The sequence below is a fragment of the Ictalurus punctatus genome, chromosome 23, assembly GCF_001660625.3.
Source record: "Ictalurus punctatus breed USDA103 chromosome 23, Coco_2.0, whole genome shotgun sequence".
NCBI lineage: Eukaryota > Metazoa > Chordata > Actinopteri > Siluriformes > Ictaluridae > Ictalurus > Ictalurus punctatus.
The window spans coordinates 5274713-5297870 of record NC_030438.2 but is presented as its reverse complement, the minus strand read 5'-3'; the positions used below and the strand labels follow the sequence as shown (position 1 = coordinate 5297870).

General features: G+C 43.7%; 3 protein-coding genes across 7 annotated transcripts in view; all 3 read left to right on the top strand.

Moving 5' to 3' along the window:
- Nucleotides 1–23158, top strand: part of LOC108256408 (cystatin-B) — a 34841-nt gene that overhangs the window by 5741 nt on the left and 5942 nt on the right. Inside the window, exons 1-2 of one of the 3 annotated variants that reach the window (XM_017453241.3) lie at nucleotides 19379–19494; nucleotides 19588–19667. The exons of 1 other annotated variant lie outside the window; for it this stretch is intronic. In XM_017453241.3, coding sequence (XP_017308730.1) covers nucleotides 19599–19667 — 69 coding nt within the window. In that variant the 5' untranslated portion in view covers nucleotides 19379–19494; nucleotides 19588–19598. Of the gene's footprint in view, nucleotides 1–19378; nucleotides 19668–23158 lie in introns of those variants that run through there. One more of the 3 variants, XM_053674697.1, reaches the window with a different exon arrangement.
- On the top strand, nucleotides 6–9043 carry LOC108262360 (cystatin-B). 2 transcript variants are annotated; one of them, XM_053674701.1, is made up of 4 exons: nucleotides 6–113; nucleotides 207–286; nucleotides 8463–8564; nucleotides 8661–9043. In XM_053674701.1, the coding sequence occupies exons 2-4, from the start codon at nucleotides 218–220 to the stop codon at nucleotides 8787–8789; spliced, it is 300 nt and encodes a 99-aa protein (XP_053530676.1). In that variant the 5' UTR covers nucleotides 6–113; nucleotides 207–217; the 3' UTR covers nucleotides 8790–9043. The 2 variants fall into 2 exon arrangements, with proteins under 2 accessions (XP_053530676.1, XP_053530675.1); XM_053674700.1 differs by lacking the exons at nucleotides 6–113; nucleotides 207–286 and adding an exon at nucleotides 6729–6914.
- On the top strand, nucleotides 9316–19120 carry LOC108256406 (cystatin-B). Of its 2 annotated transcripts, XM_053674698.1 has the most exons (4): nucleotides 9316–9417; nucleotides 9511–9590; nucleotides 18540–18641; nucleotides 18738–19120. In XM_053674698.1, the coding sequence occupies exons 2-4, from the start codon at nucleotides 9522–9524 to the stop codon at nucleotides 18864–18866; spliced, it is 300 nt and encodes a 99-aa protein (XP_053530673.1). In that variant the 5' UTR covers nucleotides 9316–9417; nucleotides 9511–9521; the 3' UTR covers nucleotides 18867–19120. The 2 variants fall into 2 exon arrangements, with proteins under 2 accessions (XP_053530673.1, XP_017308726.2); XM_017453237.2 differs by lacking the exons at nucleotides 9316–9417; nucleotides 9511–9590 and adding an exon at nucleotides 16809–16993.

Below are 23158 nucleotides of genomic sequence, written 5' to 3'. Positions count from 1 at the left end.
TTCTGTTTAGGGGCGGGGTTTATTCAGAGTTGTACGTGTATTGTGTTTGCTGCACCTTTTTGTCTTCTGCTGTGTAAACCGGAAGTTTGCAGTTTGAAACTACGCGCTTTTTGGTACGTGTTACTACATGCGGAGTGTCAGTGTTGCGTGTAGTTTAATTGTCTTTTAATGTTGAAGTTTTCGTAAACAAAACTTTTTTCTGACAGCTACAGCAATAATGGCTTTGTGTGGAGGGCTCTCCGAGGTCAGAGACGCCACTGCTGAGGTGCAGAACATCTGTAATGAGGTTGGTGTACTTAGTTTTTCCTGTTCTCCTGCTAAAACTGCTTAGATCATTCTACCTGATCACCACCTGCTTTACCAACAAGCTCTGGTCAGTGTGCAGATGTTGATCTACCAGGAAAAACAAGCCATAATAATACAACTGTGTTTCTGCAGGGTTTAATTCTTCTTTCCTTTTCATCATCATTCATATTTGTTCCTAGGCTGGTTGCTTGAGGTCGTGTTTCAAACTGCATATTATCCCTTCTTTTATATCACAGTGCTGATTCATTCTCAAATCTTTATGGTCAGAAGGTTGTTGATTCATTTCCTAACAGCTCATTCAGAAGGACTTGTTTGGTGGACGTGCTACAAAATCTACTACTAATAATAAACAGATTAAAATGTGCCGCTGATTAACAAGGAAAAACATCATCTTTGATATAGTGACTCTTTCCGTAAGGGGCCATTTATTTGAAATTTTTGAAAGGAGTCTCCAGTGTCAGGACTCAGTACGTTTTCCTACACGGGAGCTTGTGCTTTATATGGATTCTCAGTAACAGGACGGGCTGCTTTTTTGGTCTTATTTGCTTCGAGATTGAGAGAGAAAAAGAATGGCTGGAGAGGGAACGACTATAGTTTCAGGTGCACTCTTTTTTTCTGCATTCTTTTATAACATTGTTCTAAACATAACAAGCCACGTCACTTGTACAGTTTCAGTAGAACCTCATTATGTTGTGATTTGTATGAACGTGATTGTTTCAGTCAGTAAAGGATCATTAGGGGTTGTGTTATTGAAGTTGCCATGACTTCTACACATAACAGTGATGAGTAAGAACAGTTACTGTATGAGTATAAAGTCAGAGAAAGTGATTTCCAAATAAAAGGTAAGAGTCCTGATTACTAACGACTTTTCAAAATCGCAGATGTCACATTGACAGTTGAAGACTAGAAAGGGACCCAGTGATTTTTTCCTCTAATCTTCAACTGGCCATTCTATGTAAACGCTATAAACTGGTGTGTGTGTGAGTGTGTGTGTGTGTGTGTGCGTGTGTGTGTGTGTGTGTGCGCATGAGAAAATCCCAGGTGATCTACAGTTACTGAAATACTCAAACCAGTTCATCTGGTACCAACAACTATGCCATGATCAAAGTCACAGAGATCACAATTTTTCTTCATTGCAGCAAATCCCTGAAGAAGGTGTGTTCTAGCAGTGGGGTTCTATATTTATCTATTCTCACAATCATAATCATCATTCATTTTTGTATTTATCCTGGTCAGGTTGGCCCACCCTAGGAATTCTGGGCAAAAGGCTAGAAAAAAACTTTTAACACATTTTAAAAATTTTAAAAATCAAAATCGAAACTTGCACTTTGAAACCCGTTTTTTCAGGCCCCAAAACGCTGCTGTTGTGTAAACGGCCCCTAAGTGTCACAGCTCAGCCCGATCAGAACTCAAATTCCCAAGATGCAACACTCACTTCTCATGCACGCATGCGAGTTCTGATCACACACCTGGCACCAATCATCCACACTCTCACCGCTGGTATTTAGGGAAGTCATTCACTCAGAATCTACGCGAAGTATACGCGCAGCTTTCTACGGCGCCGACCACACGCTTACCTCCCACTCCAGCGCCGGAGAAGATGATGGAGATCCGGCACGCTGTCGAGGTTTTTTTCCTCCAGTGCTCCCTGTTTTTTTCCACTTACCCAGACATGACGGAGAATCGGAAGATAATCCACTTCATGGAACTCTTAACCGGGAGAGCTGTCCTCTGGGCCACCGCGGAATGGGAACAGGAAGGGAACGGTATCAGCACGTATGAGCAGCTGACATCACGCTTCCGCACTGTATCCGACCATTCTCCGGACAACCGGGAGACTGGGGAGGAATTATTGTCCTTGATGCAGGGATCATGAATCAGCCCGCTCTAAAGGCTATGTTTCGCCGGGGATTAAATGCCGACATCGTAAAGGAGCTGGCGTGCCGCGATAATCAGCTGACCCTCGACTCACTCACCAACGTAGCTATATCGTCTGTTACGGAGCCGCCGCTCCATATGCAGCGAGGCGGAAGCACCAGCATCTGAGAGCCGTAGCGAACCCATGCAGCTGGAACAGACTCGGGTGAGCATGCAGGAGAGAGAATGACGGCGCTGATCGACTCTGGAGCGGCGGGGAACTTCATTGACCAAGAGACCATACTCCAATATAACATCCCCGTTCGTCCTCTCAGCACCCCCCACCGTGTCCAAGCCATTGATGGAGCCCCCACTGGAGATGGCTTAATCACCCACTGCACCGAACCTATTAACCTCCGCACCAGCGCTCGTCATCAGGAGAAAATTACGTTCCATGTCATTGTGATGGCCCGGCATCCAGTGGTTCTCAGTCTTCCTTGGCTCGGAACATCACAATCCACAAATTTCATGGAATCAAAGGGAGATCACTCACTGGTCAGCTCACTGCATCAATCACTGTCTTCAAGTCCCTGTGATCTCCTTAGCATCCACATCCATTGAGAGCCCGGACAAGGCAGACAACGTTCTGATCCCCAGCATTTACCTCGACCTCATAGAAGTACTCAGTAAGAAGAAGGCTAGCGGACTACCTCCTCATCGAGATTACGACTGCGCAATCGATTTGCTCCCAGGCACTACACCACCACGAGGGAGAGTCTATCCGTTAACGGTAACTGAGCAAAAAGCCATGGAAGAGTACATTCAGGAAACGTTGCACCAAGGTTATATACGACCATCTACTTCTCCAGCATCCGCGGTTTTTCTTCGTGGAGAAGTAGGGAGGAGGTTTACGACCATGCATCGACTACCGAGGACTAAACCAGTGTTGCGTCAAGTACCGTTACCCACTACCTCTAGTACCAGCCGCTCTGGAACAATTACGCACTGCCACCATCTTCACGAAACTGGACTTACGCAGTGCATACAACTTGGTCCGGATTCGAGACGGAGGTGGATGCGTCAGAGAACGGGGTAGGAGCCATTCTATCGCAACGATTTGGAGAGAAGCCAAAGCTCCATCCGGTGGCGTTCTTCTCGCGAAAGCTTTCCCCGCTGAGAGAAACTACGATGTGGGAAATCGTGAACTCTTGGCAATTAAGTTAGCGCTGGAGGAGTGGAGACACTGGTTAGAGAGGGCTACACATCCTTTTATCATCTTCACAGACCATAAGAACCTGGAGTACCTTCGCACCGCAAAGTGACTCACACCCCGCCAGGCCCGATGGGCCCTATTCTTCACCAGGTTTCACTTCACGTTATCCTACAGATCTGGGTCCAAGAACACAAAAGCTGATGCTCTGTCTCGTCTCGACCACACAGAACGTGTCAACGAGCATGAAGAGTGCATCATCCATCCTTCATGTATTATCAGTGCGCTAGAGTGGGATCTGGACCAGGAGCTAGAGCAGATTCCCCAGTCACAAGTACCCGTAAAGTGTCCTCCGAACAAACTATTTGTACCTGAAGAGTACCGCCAAGAACTCATCATCTGGGCACACACGGTACTCGGCACAGGGCATCCAGGGGCACAGCGCACACACCATCTCCTAAAAGAGAGGTACTGGTGGTCCAATATGGAGGGAGATATACACAAGGTGGTGACGTCCTGTTCATCTTGCGCACAGAATAAGGTACCTCGGACCCTCCCAGCTGGGAGGCTCAAGCCCTTACCCATACCCGAACGCCCATGGTCACACACATCCGTAGACTTCATAACAGATTTGCCAAGATCCCAAGGAAATACCACAGTTCTAGTCACAGTGGACCGGTTTTCCAAGTCCGTACGTTTCATTCCACTACCCGCTCTCCCCACCGCATTCGTGACAGCCGAACTTCTATTCCAGCATGTGTTCAGATATTTCGGCATTCCGGAGATTGTCAGTGACAGGGGCCCGCAGTTTACTTCCAGAGTGTGGTCCAGCTTCATGACCAAGATGGGAGTAACAGTGAATCTCACTTCCGGATATCACCCACAAGCCAATGGACAAGTTGAACGAATCAATCAGGAACTAGGGCGATTCCTCCGTACTTTCTTTGCCAATAACCCAGAGGATTGGAGCAAGTTTTTGCCGTGGGCCGAGTACGCCCAGAACTCACTACGTCATTTCGCTACCAATCTCACCCCTTTCCAGTGCGTACTAGGTTACCAACCTCCACTGTTCCCGTGGAACGCAACTCCCACTGCAGCTCCTGCCGTTGACCACTGGTTCGAATGTAGCGAGCGTGTCTGGGCTGACACCCACCGACGCCTGAAAGAGACCACAGACATGTACAAGCACAAAGCAGATCGCCGCCGCAAAGAACACCCTAATTACCAACCAGGCAATCGGGTGTGGTTGTCCACAAAGGACTTAAGACAAGCTCATAGCTGTAAAAAAGTAACGCCAAGATACACTGGACCATTCAAGATCCTCAAGCGAGTCAATGAAGTCACCTACCATCTGGAACTGCCACGACACAGCCGCATCTCCCTCTCTGAGACGTATCACGTCTCAAACCTGTTATCAACGGTCCACTCACCACTGAAGTACCAGCTGAAACTCCTCCGACTCCTCTGGAAATTGATAGACAACCGGCTTACCATGTCAAGAACATCCTCAAATCTAGACACCGGAGAGGCAAGCTCGAGTGGGAGGGTTATGGACCTGAGGAACAGTGCTGGGTTCCCAAGCAGGATATACTGGATCCACAGCTTACTAAAGACTTTCACGCAACTCATCCTTATCTCCCTGGTCCACGACCCCGGGGGAGGCCAAGAAAGAACTCTGCTCCCGGAGTGAGCCCTTTGGGGGGGTGTTCTGTCACAGCTCAGTCCGATCAGAACTCAAATTCCCAAGATGCAACACTCACTTCTCATGCACGCCTGGCACCAATCATCCACACTCTCACCGCTAGTATTTAGGGAAGTCATTCACTCAGAATCTACGCGAAGTATACGCTCAGTCGCTCGTTTCTCTGCGTTACCAAGCCGTTCTAGTTTGTTTGTTTTCTCGTGATCCTCGACCCTTGCTTTCTGTTTCGACTACGCTCTCTGCCTGACCCCGTTTGTGTTGTTTGCCCGATCGCTTGACCCTTTCCTGCCCTACGACTACGTTTCTTGAACTTCCCGATTCTACGCTCTACACCTGCCGCCCGCTCCTGCTTCCGTGCCGATTCGAGGTTCGTGACACTAAGCCTTTGTTGAGACATGAATGAGTCAGGAGCTCAGAGTGTGGAGAACAGATTCCATTCGGACATTTCATCTACAATCACATCAATTAAGTGATAATAAAGGGTTTCTCTTTTTAGGTCTCCTAAGCGCAGATATAAAAGTAAACAAAAAACTAGATCAACTGAAGAAGAGCAGTTTAATATTTTTGTATACAAGTATATTATAGCCCAGATTATAGAATACATGGCCAATTGGTGTTAGTGATGTGTCGTTTGCGAACGAGTCGGCTCTATGAGTCATCTCCAGTTTTTAGTTTTATTTTGTGAATTAATACAAGACCGAATAATCGGACGATCTTTTCGCCACACTTCACGATCACGACACATGACACAGACACTCAGTGCTGTTTTTGTAACAACTCATCAGAGACAGTTCTTCATTTATTTTGGAGTTGTAATCACACTTCAGAATTTTGGTATGATCTTTGTAGTTTTATTAAGACCAGCATACAATCCGAATTTGATTTTACTGATCAGCATGTGCTATTTGGTGTCCATAACTATGAGAGGAAAGACTGTAATAGATATTAAGTAAGTTTTTGCTAGTGAAATATCATATAGCCTACATAAGTGCAAGTTTACTAGTTTAAAACCCTACGTTTCTTTTCTTTTTTAAATGAGTTACAACAATATTATAGTACCATATTATATTCCAAATCATCCCAAAGCAAACAGAACTGTGCTTCTGATAGCATCTCACAACATTTGTAAATGATCGATGTATCCCTTTGTCACCCCCCTGACAATTTTTACAATTGAGCTTGTGTTGTACTAATCATATGTTATGCTATGTAAAGTTTTTGAATTATTCAATTAAAAAAAAAGAGAGTATGGAACATAATACGGAAAAAAAGGAAAAGAGAATGTCTAACACAGATGAAACAGATAGCGAGCAAAGTGTTAGGGTAGCAACAAAACAGGAAGAGGAACTCAAAGTGATCATAAAATTAACTCAAGAAGGGACGACGTTTGGTGAGTGGAATCCGGTTCAGCTAACAAAATCAATAGACAAACTGCTGGGTGAAATCACAAGTGCTAAGGTATTGAGAAATGGATCACTATTCATTGTTTGTAGAAAGAAAGTCCAGCAAGGGAAAGCCATGGAACTGAATAAAATAGATGGTAAGTTGGTAAGTTGGTTTGCCAACCCCCGTTAAAACCAAAGAAAGAAGAAGACGACGCAGAGGAGGATGGTTTTGGACGTGGTTTTGTTGTGTACGTATTTCCTGTCAGATGATTTTGGGAGTGGCAGTACGTGTTAAGTACCATATCTGGGTGTGTTGTGGAAGCTGTAGGAACTTAAGATTAAACAGTTATTTTATTTAGCTACTTTTGCTTCCAGACATAAAATGTCACACTTGTGCGGAGGGACTGGCGAGGAGCAGGGCGCCACTGATGAAGTGCAGAAAATCTGTAATGAGGTTGGTGTGTTTGGGGAGTTTGTTGGAGTTTCTGGGTGTGTTTGGGGAGTTTGTTGGAGTGTTTCGGAGTGTTTCGTAGTGTTTGAGTGTTTTGGAGTGTACTGTATGAACCTTTCTCGGAAATAGATGCATACTGAAGTTACAATCAATGGTGCAGTTTAGTACTAGTTTTAATCAGTGTGGATATTCTCCATGTCCCGACTCTGCTTTCTCAGGTAAACAACACACCTTAGCCCAGGGCTGTATTGTGTATAGCAGGGTTGCGCGGTATACCAGTACTGGAAAAATACCGGTGTATATTATATTTCAAACAATACAATATCATTTTGCTTAATTCAGTATTTGATGTGCTGTTGTTCCGACGTTTCAACTGACGCGAAAGTAATACAGAGAGCAGTAGGAGTGAAATATGGCATTACTTCGCCTACCTAAGAGATGAAAAAGGAGAAAGATAAAGACGAATATTAGTAATATGAACGTTAGAATAACACTTTACAATAAAGCTACATTTGTCAGCATTCATTATATAACCTGACCTAACAGTATTATAGCATTTATTAATCTAGATCAATCAGTAATGATTTATAAATATGCTAATACATGTTTAACATGTTAACATTACTTTATGCATTAAACTAATATGAACACAAAGCTAACAATAACCAAGATTAATAAGTTTTTCCCACGATCTAAATTTAGCCTACATTCCCTGTAGGGTTTTTTGTTGTTACATATTGATTTATTTATTTATTTATTTATTTATTTATTTATTTATTTTACAAAAAATATTATTGCAGAGTTTCTTTTGAGGCTGGTTATTTGTCACCTATGATGTCGATTTAGTATTGATACTGAGGTATTAGATTCTTGTATCGTACCGAAGCCAAAATTGTGGTATCAAGCCATCCCTAGTGTATAGCAAAAATAGCCTTTTGTACCTGTGATTGCATCATCAAGCCGGATTGTCGCAACGTTTTACGTGACTGGCTAAAGTGTCTAGTTAACTAGTTCTGAACTTAAGATCCATTTGACCTGGTGTTTTACTATATATTTTTGGGGGGGATGATTTCAAACTTGGACTGTTTTTTTGTTTGTTTGTTTCGTTTTGTTTTTTGTTTTGTTTTGTTTTTTAAACATTTTTCTATCAATGAAAAGTACAATAAAATAAAGTAATTCCAAACAAATAAACTATGAATAAAGTGACATAAATCTATCAAACAAAACCACAGATGAAAAGACAGGACAAAACAGAAAAATAAATGCATAAGAATAAATACATTATTTTTAAACTGAATTTCAATTTAAGGGGATTCCTTTATGAAGTTAAAGGGTAGGATGTTCCATTCATTTAGTAAAACTAGGGGTTCACTGACTATTGCTTGTGTAATTCTGTGTGTGTGTGTGTGTGTGTGTGTGTGTGTCAGTCACGAAAAGGTTATTCTGAGTCATTTTGTAGAATCACAAGCATGATCACTAACTGCTATGTGTATAAGTCACAAGACAAGTCATGCGAGTCCTGATTGCTAATGACTGTTTTCGAAATCACAGGTTAAGCCTCATGCGGAGGAAAAAGCCGGAAGAACGTTTGACGTCTTCACTGCTAAATCCTACAAGACACAGGTGGTATCTGGGACAAACTATTTCATCAAGGTAGGACACAAACCCACTCACCCAGTCCTCATGTAAAATTTGTATTTAATGGCCACTAATAGAGGTAATAAATGTGTGTTCATGTGTGCTTCGCAGGTCCATGTGGGTGGCAATAACTTTGTTCACCTGCGTGTCTATAAGATGCTGCAATGTGCTGGAGGAAAACTGGAACTTCATGGAATTCAGACAAGCAAAGCCCATCATGACCCCATCGAATACTTCTAAACATGCGCTCCATTATGAAAGACAGCACAGAAATACACTAACACTCTCTGACAGTATTCTGTCTTACTTCCTGAACTGACAAGAAATGCTTCTTCAATTAATAAAATGGCATTGGTAAATATCATTCGTAAATGTCATATCTTTCTCACAAATATTTAGTGCTAAAGGGAACATAAGGAGTTGTATTTGATATTTGATGCTTATAAATGTCTGTATATCCATCTTGAAGAACACAATAAACTTTGATACCTTGATGCTCTGGTTTGAATGTATTCATTTGGACAGAATTGTGTGGAAATAAAATGAAATTTAATAGAGAGACTGAACCCTGTGATAACAGAATGATACTCACATTCAAATCAAGGTTAAAGGTTAAATCAATTTAAATATAATACTTTTAAAAACATTATAGTACTTTGTACATTTTAGTTACTAACCAAAATCAATAACGAGCTCAAAACGCAGCTCGATTGGTTGTTCGCGGTCGGGGCCGGACGTAGTCATGTGATTTGCTGTTCTGTTTAGGGGCGGGGTTTATTCAGAGTTGTACGTGTATTGTGTTTGCTGCACCTTTTTGTCTTCTGCTGTGTAAACCGGAAGTTTGCAGTTTGAAACTACGCGCTTTTTGGTACGTGTTACTACATGCGGAGTGTCAGTGTTGCGTGTAGTTTTATTGTCTTTTAATGTTGAAGTTTTCGTAAACACAACTTTTTTCTGACAGCTACAGCAATAATGGCTTTGTGTGGAGGGCTCTCTGAGGTCAGAGACGCCACTGCTGAGGTGCAGAACATCTGTAATGAGGTTGGTGTACTTAGTTTTTCCTGTTCTCCTGCTAAAACTGCTTAGATCATTCTACCTGATCACCACCTGCTTTACCAACAAGCTCTGGTCAGTGTGCAGATGTTGATCTACCAGGAAAAACAAGCCATAATAATACAACTGTGTTTCTGCAGGGTTTAACTCTTCTTTCCTTTTCATCATCATTCATATTTGTTCCTAGGCTGGTTGCTTGAGGTCGTGTTTCAAACTGCATATTATCCCTTCTTTTATATCACAGTGCTGATTCATTCTCAAATCTTTATGGTCAGAAGGTTGTTGATTCATTTCCTAACAGCTCATTCAGAAGGACTTGTTTGGTGGACGTGCTACAAAATCTACTACTAATAATAAACAGATTAAAACGTGCCGCTGATTAACAAAGAAAAACATCATCTTTGATATAGTGACTCTTTCCGTCAGGGACCATTTATTTGAAATTTTTGAAAGGAGTCTCCAGTGTCAGGACTCAGTACGTTTTCCTACATGGGAGCTTGTGCTTTTTATGGATTCTCAGTAACAGGACGAGCTGCTTTTTTGGTCTTATTTGCTTCGAGATTGAGAGAGAAAAAGAATGGCTGGAGAGGGAACGACTCTTTATAGTTTCAGGTGCACTCGTTTTTTCTGCATTCTTTTATAACATTGTTCTAAACATAACAAGCCACGTCACTTGTACGGTTTCAGTAGAACTTCATTATGTTGTGATTTGTATGAACGTGATTGTTTCAGTCAGTAAAGCATCATTAGGGGTTGTGTTATTGAAGTTGCCATGACTTCTACACATGACAGTGATGAATAAGAACAGTTACTGTATGAGTATAAAGTCAGAGAAAGTGATTTCCAAATAAAAGGTAAGAGTCCTGATTACTAACTTTTCAAAATCGCAGATGTCACATTGACAGTTGAAGACTGGAAAAGGACCCAGTGATTTTTTCCTCTAATCTTCAACTGGCCATTCTATGTAAACGCTATTAACTGGTGCGTGCGTGTGTGTGTGTGTGTGTGTGTGTGTGTGTGTGTGTGTGTGTGTGTGCACGCATGAGAAAATCCCAGGTGATCTACAGTTACTGAAATACTCAAACCAGTTCATCTGGTACCAACAACTATGCCATGATCAAAGTCACAGAGATCACAATTTTTCTTCATTGCAGCAAATCCCTGAAGAAGGTGTGTTCTAGCAGTGGGGTTCTATATTTATCTATTCTCACAATCATAATCATCATTAATTTTTGTATTTATCCTGGTCAGGTTGGCCCACCCTAGGAATTCTGGGCAAAAGGCTAGAAAAAACTTTTAACACATTTAAAAAAAAAATTAAAATCAAAATCGAAACTTGCCCTTTGAAACCCGTTTTCAAAAGTTTGCGTTTTCAGGCCCCAAAACGCTGCTGTTGTGTAAACGGCCCCTAAGTGTCACAGCACAGCCCGATCAGAACTCAAATTCCCAAGATGCAACACTCACTTCTCATGCACGCATGCGCTCACCATCCCCGGAGTTCTGATCACACACCTGGCACCAATCATCCACACTCTCACCGCTAGTATTCAGGGAAGTCATTCACCCAGAATCTACGCGAAGTATACGCTCAGTCGCTCGTTTCTCTGCGTTACCAAGCCGTTCGAGTTTGTTTGTTTTTTCGTGATCCTCGACCCTTGCTTTCTGTTTCGACTACGCTCTTTGCCTGACCCCGTTTGTGTTGTTCACCCGATCGCTTGACCCTTGCCTGCCCTACGACTACGTTTCTTGAACTTCCCGATTCTACGCTCTACACCTGCCGCCCGCTCCTGCTTCCGTGCCGAATCGAGGTTCGTGACAGAATACTTCGCCTTCCAATGGAAGCAGCGGGAGATCGTTGGCCGCAAGCCATCGAGGGACATGGCCGGATGATTAGTGACCATGATCACCGTTTTGCCCACCTGACTGAGCAGGTAGCTCGGCTAAACCAAGCCGCGCAGCTTTCTATGGCGCCGATCACACGCTTACCTCCCACTCCAGCGCCGGAGAAGTATGATGGAGATCCGGCACGCTGTCGAGGTTTTTTACTCCAGTACTCCCTGTTTTTTTCCACTTACCCAGACATGATGGAGAATCGGAAGATAATCCACTTCATGGAACTCTTAACCGGGAGAGCTCTCCTCTGGGCCACCGCAGAATGGGAACAGGAAGGGAACGGTATCAGCACGTATGAGCAGCTGACATCACACTTCCGCACTGTATTCGACCATTCTCCGGACAACCGGGAGACTGGGGAGGAATTATTGTCCTTGATGCAGGGATCACGTTGTGTGGCGGATTACGCTCTTGAATTTCGTACTGTGGCCGCTAGGAGCGGATGGAATCAACCCGCTTTAAAAGCTATGTTTCGCCGGGGATTAAATGCCGACACCGTAATGGAGCTGGCGTGCCGCGATAATCAGCTGACCCTCGACTCACTCATCAATGTAGCTATACGCCTGGATCGTCTGTTACGGAGCCGCCGCTACATAGGCAGCGAGGCGGAAGCACCAGCATCTGAGAGCCCTAACGAACCCATGCAGCTGGGACAGACTCGGGTGAGCATGCAGGAGAGAGAACGACGGCGCCGTGAACATTGTTGTTTCTACTGCGGCGAGAAGGGCCACTTCGTGCAACAATGCCCTCTCAAACAGTGCTCTACCAGAGGGGAAACCAGAACTGCCAAACAACCTCAGCCAGGGGTGAGTTTTTGCATTCATTGCAATTGTGAGTCTTTTGCATTCATTGCAATTGTAAGCATTGTGAGTCATTGCCCAGTACTCAGTTCAGTCTGCATTTGTATTACCCGTTATATTGGAATACTCAAGCGTTTCCTGTATTTTAGAGGCGCTGATCGACTCTGGAGCGGCGGGGAACTTCATTGACCAAGAGACCATGCTCCAATATAACATCCCCGTTCGTCCTCTCAGCACCCCCCGCCATGTCCAAGCCATTTATGGAGCCCCCATTGGAGATGGCTTAATCACCCACTGCACCGAACCTATTAACCTCCACACCAGCGCTCTTCATCAGGAGAAAATTACGTTCCATGTCATTGTGACGGCCCGGCATCCAGTGGTTCTCGGTCTGCCTTGGCTCGAACATCACAATCCACAAATTTCATGGAATCAAAGGGCGATCACTTGCTGGTCAGCTCACTGCATCAATCACTGTCTTCAAGTCCCTGTGATCTCCTAAGCGTCCACATCCATTGAGAGCCCGGACAAGGCAGACAACGTTCTGATCCCCAGCGTTTACCACGACCTAAAAGAAGTATTCAGTAAGAAGAAGGCTAGCGGACTACCTCCTCATCGAGATTATGACTGCGCAATCGATTTGCTCCCAGGCACTACACCACCACGAGGGAGAGTCTATCCGTTAATGGTAACTGAGCAAAAAGCCATGGAAGAGTACATTCAGGAAACGTTGCACCAAGGTTATATACGACCGCCTACTTCTCCAGCATCCGCGGGGTTTTTCTTTGTGGAGAAGTAGGGAGGAGGTTTACGACCATGCATCGACTACCGAGGACTAAACCAGTGTTGCGTCAAGTACCGTTACCCACTACCTCTAGTACCAGCCGCTCTGGAACAATTACGCACTGCCACCATCTTCACGAAACTGGACTTACGCAGTGCATACAACTTGGTCCGGATTCGAGACGGAGGTAGATGCGTCAGAGAACGGGGTAGGAGCCATTCTATCCCAACGATTTGGAGAGAAGCCAAAGCTCCATCCGGTGGCGTTCTTCTCGCGAAAGCTTTCCCCCGCTGAGAGAAACTACGATGTGGGAAATCGTGAACTCTTGGCAATTAAGTTAGCGCTGGAGGAGTGGAGACACTGGTTAGAGAGGGCTACACATCCTTTTATCATCTTCACAGACCATAAGAACCTGGAGTACCCTCGCACCGCAAAGCGACTCACACCCCGCCAGGCCCGATGGGCCCTATTCTTCACCAGGTTTCACTTCACGTTATCCTACAGATCCGGGTCCAAGAACACAAAAGCTGATGCTCTGTCTCGTCTCGACCACACAGAACGTGTCAACGAGCATGAAGAGTACATCATCCATCCTTCATGTATTATCAGTGCGCTAGAGTGGGATCTGGACCAGGAGCTAGAGCAGATTCCCAAGTCACAAGTACCCGTAAAGTGTCCTCCGAACAAACTATTTGTACCTGAAGAGTACCGCCAAGAACTCATCATCTGGGCACACACGGTACTCGGCACAGGGCATCCAGGGGCACAGCGCACACACCATCTCCTAAAAGAGAGGTACTGGTGGTCCAATATGGAGGGAGATATACACAAGGTGGTGACGTCCTGTTCATCTTGCGCACAGAATAAGGTACCTCGGACCCTCCCAGCTGGGAGGCTCAAGCCCTTACCATACCCGAACGCCCATGGTCACACACATCCGTAGACTTCATAACAGATTTGCCAAGATCCCAAGGAAATACCACAGTTCTAGTCACAGTGGACCGGTTTTCCAAGTCCGTACGTTTCATTCCACTACCCGCTCTCCCCACCGCATTCGTGACAGCCGAACTTCTATTCCAGCATGTGTCCAGATATTTCGGCATTCCGGAGATTGTCAGTGACAGGGGCCCGCAGTTTACTTCCAGAGTGTGGTCCAGCTTCATGACCAAGATGGGAGTAACAGTGAATCTCACTTCCGGATATCACCCACAAGTCAATGGACAAGTTGAACGAATCAATCAGGAACTAGGGCGATTCCTCTGTACTTTCTTTGCCAATAACCCAGAGGATTGGAGCAAGTTTTTGCCGTGGGTCGAGTACGCCCAGAACTCACTTCGTCATTTGGCTACCAATCTCACCCCTTTCCAGTGCGTACTAGGTTACCAACCTCCACTGTTCCCGTGGAACGCAACTCCCACCGCAGCTCCTGCCGTTGACCACTGGTTCAAATGTAGCGAGCGTGTCTGGGCTGACACCCACCGACGCCTGAAAGAGACCACAGACATGTACAAGCACAAAGCAGATCGCCGCCGCAAAGAACACCCTAATTACCAACCAGGCGATCGGGTGTGGTTGTCCACAAAGGACTTAAGACAAGCTCATAGCTGTAAAAAAGTAACGCCAAGATACACTGGACCATTCAAGATCCTCAAGCGAGTCAATGAAGTCACCTACCGTCTGGAACTGCCACGACACAGCCGCATCTCCCTCTCTGAGACGTATCACGTCTCAAACCTGTTATCAACGGTCCACTCACCACTGAAGTACCAGCTGAAACTCCTCCGACTCCTCTGGAGATTGATGGACAACCGGCTTACCATGTCAAGAACATCCTCAAATCTAGACACCGGAGAGGCAAGCTGGAGTATTTGGTCGAGTGGGAGGGTTATGGACCTGAGGAACAGTGCTGGGTTCCCAAGCAGGATATACTGGATCCACAGCTTACTAAAGACTTTCACGCAACTCATCCTTATCTCCCTGGTCCACGACCCCGGGGGAGGCCAAGAAAGAACTCTGCTCCCGGAGTGAGCCCTTTGGGGGGGTGTTCTGTCACAGCTCAGCCCGATCAGAACTCAAATTCCCAAGATGCAACACTCACTTCTCATGCACGCATGCACTCACCATCCCCGGAGTTCTGATCACACACCTGGCACCAATCATCCACACTCTCACCGCTAGTATTTAGGGAAGTCATTCACTCAGAATCTACGCGAAGTATACGCTCAGTTGCTCGTTTCTCTGCGTTACCAAGCCGTTCTAGTTTGTTTGTTTTCTCGTGATCCTCGACCCTTGGTTTCTGTTTCGACTACGCTCTCTGCCTGACCCCGTTTGTGTTGTTTGCCCGATCGCTTGACCCTTTCCTGCCCTACGACTACGTTTCTTGAACTTCCCGATTCTACGCTCTACACCTGCCGCCCGCTCCTGCTTCCGTGCCGATTCGAGGTTCGTGACACTAAGCCTTTGTTGAGACATGAATGAGTCAGGAGCTCAGAGTGTGGGGAACAGATTCCATTCGGACATTTCATCTACAATCACATCAATTAAGTGATAATAAAGGGTTTCTCTTTTTAGGTCTCCTAAGCGCAGATATAAAAGTAAACAAAAAACTAGATCAACTGAAGAAGAGCAGTTTAATATTTTTGTATACAAGTATATTATAGCCCAGATTATAGAATACATGGCCAATTGGTGTTAGTGATGTGTCGTTTGCGAACGAGTCGGCTCTATGAGTCATCTCCAGTTTTTAGTTTTATTTTGTGAATTAATACAAGACCGAATAATCGGACGATCTTTTCGCCACACTTCACGATCACGACACATGACACAGACACTCAGTGCTGTTTTTGTAACAACTCATCAGAGACAGTTCTTCATTTATTTTGGAGTTGTAATCACACTTCAGAATTTTGGTATGATCTTTGTAGTTTTATTAAGACCAGCATACAATCCGAATTTGATTTTACTGATCAGCATGTGCTATTTGGTGTCCATAACTATGAGAGGAAAGACTGTAATAGATATTAAGTAAGTTTTTGCTAGTGAAATATCATATAGCCTACATAAGTGCAAGTTTACTAGTTTAAAACCCTACGTTTCTTTTCTTTTTTAAATGAGTTACAACAATATTATAGTACTATATTATATTCCAAATCATCCCAAAGCAAACAGAACTGTGCTTCTGATAGCATCTCACAACATTTGTAAATGATCGATGTATCCCTTTGTCACCCCCCTGACAATTTTTACAATTGAGCTTGTGTTGTACTAATCATATGTTATGCTATGTAAAGTTTTTGAATTATTCAATTAAAAAAAAAGAGAGTATGGAACATAATACGGAAAAAAAGGAAAAGAGAATGTCTAACACAGATGAAACAGATAGCGAGCAAAGTGTTAGGGTAGCAACAAAACAGGAAGAGGAACTCAAAGTGATCATAAAATTATCTCAAGAAGCTACGACGTTTGGTGAGTGGAATCCGGTTCAGCTAACAAAATCAATAGACAAACTGCTGGGTGAAATCACAAGTGCTAAGGTATTGAGAAATGGATCACTATTCATTGTTTGTAGAAAGAAAGTCCAGCAAGGGAAAGCCATGGAACTGAATAAAATAGATGGTAAGTTGGTAAGTTGGTTTGCCAACCCCCGTTAAAACCAAAGAAAGAAGAAGACGACGCAGAGGAGGATGGTTTTGGACGTGGTTTTGTTGTGTACGTATTTCCTGTCAGATGATTTTGGGAGTGGCAGTACGTGTTAAGTACCATATCTGGGTGTGTTGTGGAAGCTGTAGGAACTTAAGATTAAACAGTTATTTTATTTAGCTACTTTTGCTTCCAGACAGAAAATGTCACACTTGTGCGGAGGGACTGGCGAGGAGCAGGGCGCCACTGATGAAGTGCAGAAAATCTGTAATGAGGTTGGTGTGTTTGGGGAGTTTGTTGGAGTTTCTGGGTGTGTTTGGGGAGTTTGTTGGAGTGTTTCGGAGTGTTTCGTAGTGTTTGAGTGTTTTGGAGTGTACTGTATGAACCTTTCTCGGAAATAGATGCATACTGAAGTTACAATCAATGATGCAGTTTAGTACTAGTTTTAATCAGTGTGGATATTCTCCATGTCCCGACTCTGCTTTCTCAGGTAAACAACACACCTTAGCCCAGGGCTGTATTGTGTATAGCAGGGTTGCGCGGTATACCGGTACTGGAAAAATACCGGTGTATATTATATTTCAAACAATACAATATCATTTTGCTTAATTCAGTATTTGATGTGCTGTTGTTCCGACGTTTCAACTGACGCGAAAGTAATACAGAGAGCAGTAGGAGTGAAATATGGCATTACTTCGCCTACCTAAGAGATGAAAAAGGAGAAAGATAAAGACGAATATTAGTAATATGAACGTTAGAATAACACTTTACAATAAAGCTACATTTGTCAGCATTCATTATATAACCTGACCTAACAGTATTATAGCATTTATTAATCTAGATCAATCAGTAATGATTTATAAATATGCTAATACATGTTTAACATGTTAACATTACTTTATGCATTAAACTAATATGAACACAAAGCTAACAATAACCAAGATTAATAAGTTTTTCCCACGATCTAAATTTAGCCTACATTCCCTGTAGGGTTTTTTGTTGTTACATATTGATTGATTTATTTATTTATTTATTTATTTATTTATTTATTTATTTTACAAAAAATATTATTGCAGAGTTTCTTTTGAGGCTGGTTATTTGTCACCTATGATGTCGATTTAGTATTGATACTGAGGTATTAGATTCTTGTATCGTACCGAAGCCAAAATTGTGGTATCAAGCCATCCCTAGTGTATAGCAAAAATAGCCTTTTGTACCTGTGATTGCATCATCAAGCCGGATTGTCGCAACGTTTTACGTGACTGGCTAAAGTGTCTAGTTAACTAGTTCTGAACTTAAGATCCATTTGACCTGGTGTTTTACTATATATTTTTGGGGGGGATGATTTCAAACTTGGACTGTTTTTTTGTTTGTTTGTTTCGTTTTGTTTTTTGTTTTGTTTTGTTTTTTAAACATTTTTCTATCAATGAAAAGTACAATAAAATAAAGTAATTCCAAACAAATAAACTATGAATAAAGTGACATAAATCTATCAAACAAAACCACAGATGAAAAGACAGGACAAAACAGAAAAATAAATGCATAAGAATAAATACATTATTTTTAAACTGAATTTCAATTTAAGGGGATTCCTTTATGAAGTTAAAGGGTAGGATGTTCCATTCATTTAGTAAAACTAGGGGTTCACTGACTATTGCTTGTGTAATTCTGTGTGTGTGTGTGTGTGTGTGTGTCAGTCACGAAAAGGTTATTCTGAGTCATTTTGTAGAATCACAAGCATGATCACTAACTGCTATGTGTATAAGTCACAAGACAAGTCATGCGAGTCCTGATTGCTAATGACTGTTTTCGAAATCACAGGTTAAGCCTCATGCGGAGGAAAAAGCCGGAAGAACGTTTGACGTCTTCACTGCTAAATCCTACAAGACACAGGTGGTATCTGGGACAAACTATTTCATCAAGGTAGGACACAAACCCACTCACCCAGTCCTCATGTAAAATTTGTATTTAATGGCCACTAATAGAGGTAATAAATGTGTGTTCATGTGTGCTTCGCAGGTCCACGTGGGTGGCAATAACTTTGTTCACCTGCGTGTCTATAAGATGCTGCAATGTGCTGGAGGAAAACTGGAACTTCATGGAATTCAGACAAGCAAAGCCCATCATGACCCCATCGAATACTTCTAAACATGCGCTCCATTATGAAAGACACCACAGAAATACACTAACACTCTCTGACAGTATTCTGTCTTACTTCCTGAACTGACAAGAAATGCTTCTTCAATTAATAAAATGGCAGTGGTAAATATCATTCGTAAATGTCATATCTTTCTCACAAATATTTAGTGCTAAAGGGAACATAAGGAGTTGTATTTGATATTTGATGCTTATAAATGTCTGTATATCCATCTTGAAGAACACAATAAACTTTGATACCTTGATGCTCTGGTTTGAATGTATTCATTTGGACAGAATTGTGTGGAAATAAAATGAAATTTAATAGAGAGACTGAACCCTGTGATAACAGAATGATACTCACATTCAAATCAAGGTTAAAGGTTAAATCAATTTAAATATAATACTTTTAAAAACATTATAGTACTTTGTACATTTTAGTTACTAACCAAAATCAATAACGAGCTCAAAACGCAGCTCGATTGGTTGTTCGCGGTCGGGGCCGGACGTAGTCATGTGATTTGCTGTTCTGTTTAGGGGCGGGGTTTATTCAGAGTTGTACGTGTATTGTGTTTGCTGCACCTTTTTGTCTTCTGCTGTGTAAACCGGAAGTTTGCAGTTTGAAACTACGCGCTTTTTGGTACGTGTTACTACATGCGGAGTGTCAGTGTTGCGTGTAGTTTTATTGTCTTTTAATGTTGAAGTTTTCGTAAACACAACTTTTTTCTGACAGCTACAGCAATAATGGCTTTGTGTGGAGGGCTCTCTGAGGTCAGAGACGCCACTGCTGAGGTGCAGAACATCTGTAATGAGGTTGGTGTACTTAGTTTTTCCTGTTCTCCTGCTAAAACTGCTTAGATCATTCTACCTGATCACCACCTGCTTTACCAACAAGCTCTGGTCAGTGTGCAGATGTTGATCTACCAGGAAAAACAAGCCATAATAATACAACTGTGTTTCTGCAGGGTTTAACTCTTCTTTCCTTTTCATCATCATTCATATTTGTTCCTAGGCTGGTTGCTTGAGGTCGTGTTTCAAACTGCATATTATCCCTTCTTTTATATCACAGTGCTGATTCATTCTCAAATCTTTATGGTCAGAAGGTTGTTGATTCATTTCCTAACAGCTCATTCAGAAGGACTTGTTTGGTGGACGTGCTACAAAATCTACTACTAATAATAAACAGATTAAAACGTGCCGCTGATTAACAAAGAAAAACATCATCTTTGATATAGTGACTCTTTCCGTAAGGGGCCATTTATTTGAAATTTTTGAAAGGAGTCTCCAGTGTCAGGACTCCGTACGTTTTCCTACATGGGAGCTTGTGCTTTTTATGGATTCTCAGTAACAGGACGAGCTGCTTTTTTGGTCTTATTTGCTTCGAGATTGAGAGAGAAAAAGAATGGCTGGAGAGGGAACGACTCTTTATAGTTTCAGGTGCACTCGTTTTTTCTGCATTCTTTTATAACATTGTTCTAAACATAACAAGCCACGTCACTTGTACGGTTTCAGTAGAACTTCATTATGTTGTGATTTGTATGAACGTGATTGTTTCAGTCAGTAAAGCATCATTAGGGGTTGTGTTATTGAAGTTGCCATGACTTCTACACATGACAGTGATGAATAAGAACAGTTACTGTATGAGTATAAAGTCAGAGAAAGTGATTTCCAAATAAAAGGTAAGAGTCCTGATTACTAACTTTTCAAAATCGCAGATGTCACATTGACAGTTGAAGACTGGAAAAGGACCCAGTGATTTTTTCCTCTAATCTTCAACTGGCCATTCTATGTAAACGCTATTAACTGGTGCGTGCACGTGTGTGTGTGTGTGTGTGTGTGTGTGTGTGTGTGTGTGTGTGTGTGTGTGTGTGTGTGTGTGCGCGCGCGCGTGTGTGTGTGTGTGTGTGTGTGCGCGCATGAGAAAATCCCAGGTGATCTACAGTTACTGAAATACTCAAACCAGTTCATCTGGTACCAACAACTATGCCATGATCAAAGTCACAGAGATCACAATTTTTCTTCATTGCAGCAAATCCCTGAAGGTGTGTTCTAGCAGTGGGGTTCTATATTTATCTATTCTCACAATCATAATCATCATTAATTTTTGTATTTATCCTGGTCAGGTTGGCCCACCCTAGGAATTCTGAGCAAAAGGCTAGAAAAAAACTTTTAACACATTTTAAAAATTTTAAAAATCAAAATCGAAACTTGCACTTTGAAACCCGTTTTTTCAGGCCCCAAAACGCTGCTGTTGTGTAAACGGCCCCTAAGTGTCACAGCTCAGCCCGATCAGAACTCAAATTCCCAAGATGCAACACTCACTTCTCATGCACGCATGCGAGTTCTGATCACACACCTGGCACCAATCATCCACACTCTCACCGCTAGTATTTAGGGAAGTCATTCACTCAGAATCTACGCGAAGTATACGCTCAGTCGCTCGTTTCTCTGCGTTACCAAGCCGTTCTAGTTTGTTTGTTTTCTCGTGATCCTCGATCTTTGTTTTCTGTTTCGACTACGCTCTCTGCCTGACCCCGTTTGTGTTGTTCGCCCGATCGCTTGACCCTTGCCTGCCCTACGACTACGTTTCTTGAACTTCCCGATTCTACGCTCTACACCTGCTGCCCGCTCCTGCTTCCGTGCCGATTCGAGGTTTGTGACAGAATACTTCGCCTTCCAATGGAAGCAGCGGGAGATTGTTGGCCGCAAGCCTTCGAGGGACATGGCCGGATGATTAGTGACCATGATCACCGTCTCGCCCACCTGACTGAGCAGGTAGCTCGGCTAAACCAAGCCGTGCTGCTTTCTACGGCGCCGACCACACGCTTACCTCCCACTCCAGCGCCGGAGAAGTATGATGGAGATCCGGCACGCTGTCGAGGTTTTTTACTCCAGTACTTCCTGTTTTTTTCCACTTACCCAGACATGACGGAGAATCGGAAGATAATCCACTTCATGGAACTCTTAACCGGGAGAGCTCTCCTCTGGGCCACCGCGGAATGGGAACAGGAAGGGAACGGTATCAGCACGTATGAGCAGCTGACATCACGCTTCCGCACTGTATTCGACCATTCTAGGGACAACCGGGAGACTGGGGAGGAATTATTGTCCTTGATGCAGGGATCACGTTGTGTGGCGGATTACGCTCTTGAATTTCGTACTGTGGCCGCTAGGAGCGGATGGAATCAACCCGCTCTAAAAGCTATGTTTCGCCGGGGATTAAATGCTGACACCGTAATGGAGCTGGCGTGCCGCGATAATCAGCTGACCCTCGACTCACTCATCAATGTAGCTATATGCCTGGATCGTCTGTTACGGAGCCGCCGCTACATAGGCAGCGAGGCGGAAGCACCAGCATCTGAGAGCCCTAACGAACCCATGCAGCTGGGACAGACTCGGGTGAGCATGCAGGAGAGAGAACGACGGCGCCGTGAACATTGTTGTTTCTACTGCGGCGAGAAGGGCCACTTCGTGCAACAATGCCCTCTCAAACAGTGCTCTACCAGAGGGGAAACCAGAACTGCCAAACAACCTCAGCCAGGGGTGAGTTTTTGCATTCATTGCAATTGTGAGTCTTTTGCATTCATTGCAATTGTGAGCATTGTGAGTCATTGCCCAGTACTCAGTTCAGTCTGCATTTGTATTACCCGTTATATTGGAATACTCAAGCGTTTCCTGTATTTTAGAGGCGCTGATCGACTCTGGAGCGGCGGGGAACTTCATTGACCAAGAGACCATGCTCCAATATAACATCCCCGTTCGTCCTCTCAGCACCCCCCGCCATGTCCAAGCCATTTATGGAGCCCCCATTGGAGATGGCTTAATCACCCACTGCACCGAACCTATTAACCTCCACACCAGCGCTCTTCGTCGGGAGAAAATTACGTTCCATGCCATTGTGACGGCCGGCATCCAGTGGTTCTCGGTCTTCCTTGGCTCGAACATCACAATCCACAAATTTCATGGAATCAAAGGGCGATCACTCGCTGGTCAGCTCACTGCATCAATCACTGTCTTCAAGTCCCTGTGATCTCCTAAGCATCCACATCCATTGAGAGCCCGGACAAGGCAGACAACGTTCTGATCCCCAGCGTTTACCACGACCTAAAAGAAGTATTCAGTAAGAAGAAGGCTAGCGGACTACCTCCTCATCGAAATTATGACTGCGCAATCGATTTGCTCCCAGGCACTACACCACCACGAGGGAGAGTCTATCCGTTAACGGTAACTGAGCAAAAAGCCATGGAAGAGTACATTCAGGAAACGTTGCACCAAGGTTATATACGACCACCTACTTCTCCAGC